This window comes from Tupaia chinensis, unplaced genomic scaffold (assembly GCF_000334495.1).
Source record: "Tupaia chinensis unplaced genomic scaffold, TupChi_1.0 Scaffold000201_1, whole genome shotgun sequence".
NCBI lineage: Eukaryota > Metazoa > Chordata > Mammalia > Scandentia > Tupaiidae > Tupaia > Tupaia belangeri.
Window position 1 is genome coordinate 1,263,321 of NW_006159676.1, and position 3,569 is coordinate 1,266,889.

General features: G+C 62.8%; 1 protein-coding gene across 1 annotated transcript in view; it reads left to right on the forward strand.

Moving 5' to 3' along the window:
- Positions 1–6: 6 nt before the first annotated feature.
- The window catches only part of CERS1 (ceramide synthase 1), a 13,985-nt gene continuing 10,422 nt past the window's right edge, over positions 7–3,569 (forward strand). The window contains exons 1-2 of the mRNA XM_014587317.2: positions 7–37; positions 2,619–2,778. Of these exons, the coding sequence (XP_014442803.1) occupies positions 2,664–2,778 (115 nt within the window). The 5' untranslated portion in view covers positions 7–37; positions 2,619–2,663. The remainder of the gene's footprint in view (positions 38–2,618; positions 2,779–3,569) is intronic.

Sequence of the window (3,569 nt, forward strand, 5' to 3'; positions counted from 1 at the left end):
TGGGCTGCGATCCGTGGCCACCGCGCGCCTCTTTCGGGTCAGTACCGCGGGACACCGAGACGTGGCGACCCTTAGCTGGATGGAGCTGGGATGGAAAAGGCCCGGGGTCGAGGGATCCCGAGCCGTCACGGCGTGTCTGTCCCTTTCTGTCATGCAGGCTGGGCGGGAGGGTGACACTGGAACGTGGGGGGACTCGGGCTGGAGGGATCGGGGACCGGGGAATCCTGGGCCGCTTTATGCCCCGTTAGAACAGCGCGGGGTCGGGGGTGCAGATGGATGCGGGGGTGTGGCCCGGGTGGGGTGAGCCTGTGACGTGGGCCACCCGATACAGGTGGGCCGTTCGGGACTTGAGCACCCCTATGCGATCAGTTCGGCCCAAATGGACCCCGCGTGGAAGTGAGAGGGGGCTCAGGCCGCTTCCTGCGCGCTCTGCTGCAGGGCCGAGTCGAGGATAGAGGAGCCCCAGGATGGGGATGGCGAGGGCTCCGCACGCCGAGGTGCCTGCGCCACGCTCCGCCAGGCCATGCAAGGCGCGCCCGGGACCCGAACTGGGTCCGCGGCCCAGTCTCCGCCGAGGCCGTGCAACCGCGGAGCCTCCCTGCTCGCTGCTCTCGGGAAGAGGCAGGAGCTGCCTGGTCCCTGCCTCGCTCCCGTCTGGGGTCAGCGCCACCCTCTGACCAGAGATGGCAAAGGCCTGGTGCTCCAGCCAGACCCGTGTTCGTTTCCTTGGAGGTGACATGGCCCGAGTCTTTAGGGCTGGACGCTAAGAAGCTCTGGTTGAATTGCTCGGTTTCTGGGGGAGGCCACTGTCATGGGCGGAGAGTGACCGTGGTGGCGACATTGCACCTGACCCCGCTCCCTTCCCTGGGGGAGGGGTCGCTGTTGCGGGAGCAGATGGGAGGGCGTTTGGGTCCCCAGCTTAGCTGTCACTTCCCCGAGGACTGGCTGGGGTCACCCGCCCCGGTCTGGCTGGAGGTGGAAGGGGGTGCGGGGACCGAGCGCCCAGCGCCAACAAAGGAGCCTTGGCTTGGAAGAGGCTAGTCCTTGTTAGGTGGCCGGCCGGAGGTTGTTTGGCTGCCTCTGTGCCCACCCCCGTCCCACATGTCACGCACACGGGGTGGGGGAGAGACCCCAGCCACCACCCCGCTCCAGGGAGGGGGAGGAAGGCGTGACAAAGGCCTCGACTTCGTTGTCCCTCGCCACCTTCCCAGTTTCCAGCTGGGAAGCTGCAGGCGCAGGAGTCCTTGTTAGGTGGCCGGCCGGAGGTTGTTTGGCTGCCTCTGTGCCCACCCCCGTCCCACATGTCACGCACACGGGGTGGGGGAGAGACCCCAGCCACCACCCCGCTCCAGGGAGGGGGAGGAAGGCGTGACAAAGGCCTCGACTTCGTTGTCCCTCGCCACCTTCCCAGTTTCCAGCTGGGAAGCTGCAGGCGCAGGACGGGGACAGCTGGTCAGGGAGGGGACAGGGTGGCTTTCAGGCCAGCAGGTCGGAGCAACCCCTCCCCGCGTTCCTCCGGGACAGGGCTGGGGAGACCCTCAAAGTCATGCGTCCCCTCGCTTTTGCAATCCTCGGAGGTCCTGGCTCTCCCCAGCCTGGGTGGGGCGCTCGCCCCATTCTCAGGCTCGCCCTTCCCAAGAAATAGGCGGAGAGGGGGCTGCCCGCTTCTCCAAGGCTCTTCTTTTTGGCAGCGGCCTGGTTGCTAAGGGTTACCGGAGCTGGCTCGGGCTGTCGCCATGACAACCACTGGGTGCTGCGGGCTCCGGCCCCCTCAGTGGTGGGGGGAAGGAGGCGGGGCTTAGCCGTGCCGCGTGGAGGCCCCGCCCCCAAATGACTCAAGCCCCGCCCTCCGTCCCGACCCTCCACGTTCCTCCGCGCCTCGCCTCCCTATGGTGTCCCCCTAATGTCCCCTCTCGAGTCACCTGTTCGCTCATGCACCGACCTCGTCTTGGTGTGACACCCTATCCTCACCCTACCTCTCTGCATTCCAGGCCCCCTCCTTTTTGAGTCTCCCCCAAGTTCCGACGTGCACCCCACACATGCTCCGCACCCGCCTTCTCCGGTTCCCCCCAATATTCCCCTCTGGGTGTCCTGTATCTCCCAGGTGCTCCCTCTCCCCTTCACGTCTCTCCTGTGGGGGTCCTTGGCGTTTTCCAACAGTCCCTGCCGTGTTTCCCCATGCCCCCCATATTCCCCTTCGCGGTCCCTTCCTGGGTCACCCCACGATGCCCTCCGTGGGGAGCATTCATTCTCTCCAGCTCCCCATGGCTCCCGAGGCTCCCCCTGTAACCCCCGAAATCCCACGGGCTCAGCACATTAGCCTCCTGCGCTTTAAGCCCGGCGTCCCCCCTCCTGGCCTCCTGCACCCCCTTTCTTCTCCTTTCTCCTCCGGGTCTCCCCGTCACTCTCTTCCCCAGGGCCGCTGCCACCCGACAGCTGAGCCCTAAGTTTAGCCCTTGGCGCGCGCAGGAGGGCTCTGGTTACGCTCCAGGGTGAGCACCAGGCCCGCCCGCCCCAGCGCCTTGCACCCTGGGAGGCCCTGGGCCTCGGTTTCTGCACCCCGAGGAGCTGTGCCCGGGCCCCCAACACCCACGGATCGCCCCTCTTCTTGCCCACAGCCTCTAGCCAAGCGCTGCCGCCTCCAGCCTAGAGATGCCGCCAAGATGCCTGAGAGCGCCTGGAAGTTTCTCTTCTACCTGGGATCCTGGAGCTACAGCGCCTACCTGCTCTTCGGCACCGACTACCCCTTCTTTCACGACCCGCCGTCAGTCTTCTACGGTGAGGACCCTGCGGGGGTGGGCCAGGAGGGCTCTGCTGGAAACTCAGATAGGACCAGCAGTTAAGGGCGTTGGATTTCCACATGGTTGACCGCGGTTCGAATCCCGGACGTGGCGACTTGCTTTCTCTCTTTCTCTCTCTCTTTGTGTCTCTGCCTCTCTCTCGGTAGTGAGCACGTGTGCCCTATAGCAAACTAATAATAATAATAATAATAGTAGGGCCAGCAGACAGTGGGGTGGTTAAGGTGGCTAGATTCCCACATGGTTGACCATGGTTCGAGTCCCGGACCTAGCAGCTTGCTTTCTCATTTTCGTACTCTCTCTGGTCAACATTAAAAATAAAATAATGGAGGACCAGCAGTTAGCATAATGGCTATGTCGCTGGACTCCCACGTAGTCGACCACAGTTTGAGTCCTGGACCCGGTGGTTTAAACTCATGCCAGGCGCGTGTGCGTGCGTGCCCAAGATCCCGAGAGGAGAATGGAGGAGAAGGGATTGCGGCGTGGCCATCCCCCCTGGGGGGTGATTTCTCGCTTTCTGTCTCTCTTGTCTCTCTCTGTCTGTCTGGCGAGCGCATGTGCCCTATAGGGAAAACCTCTCAAAAAAAATAAATAAAAAAAAAGTCCTAATAATAATGACATTGAATAAAAATAATAATTATGGGGGCTGGCAAGTGGCATGGTGGCTAGGGCTCTAGCCTCCCACATGGCTGGCCGTGGTTCTAGTCCCAGACCTGGCAGCTTTCTCTCGGTTTGTCTCATTAGTGAACATGTGTACCCTCTACCAAATTT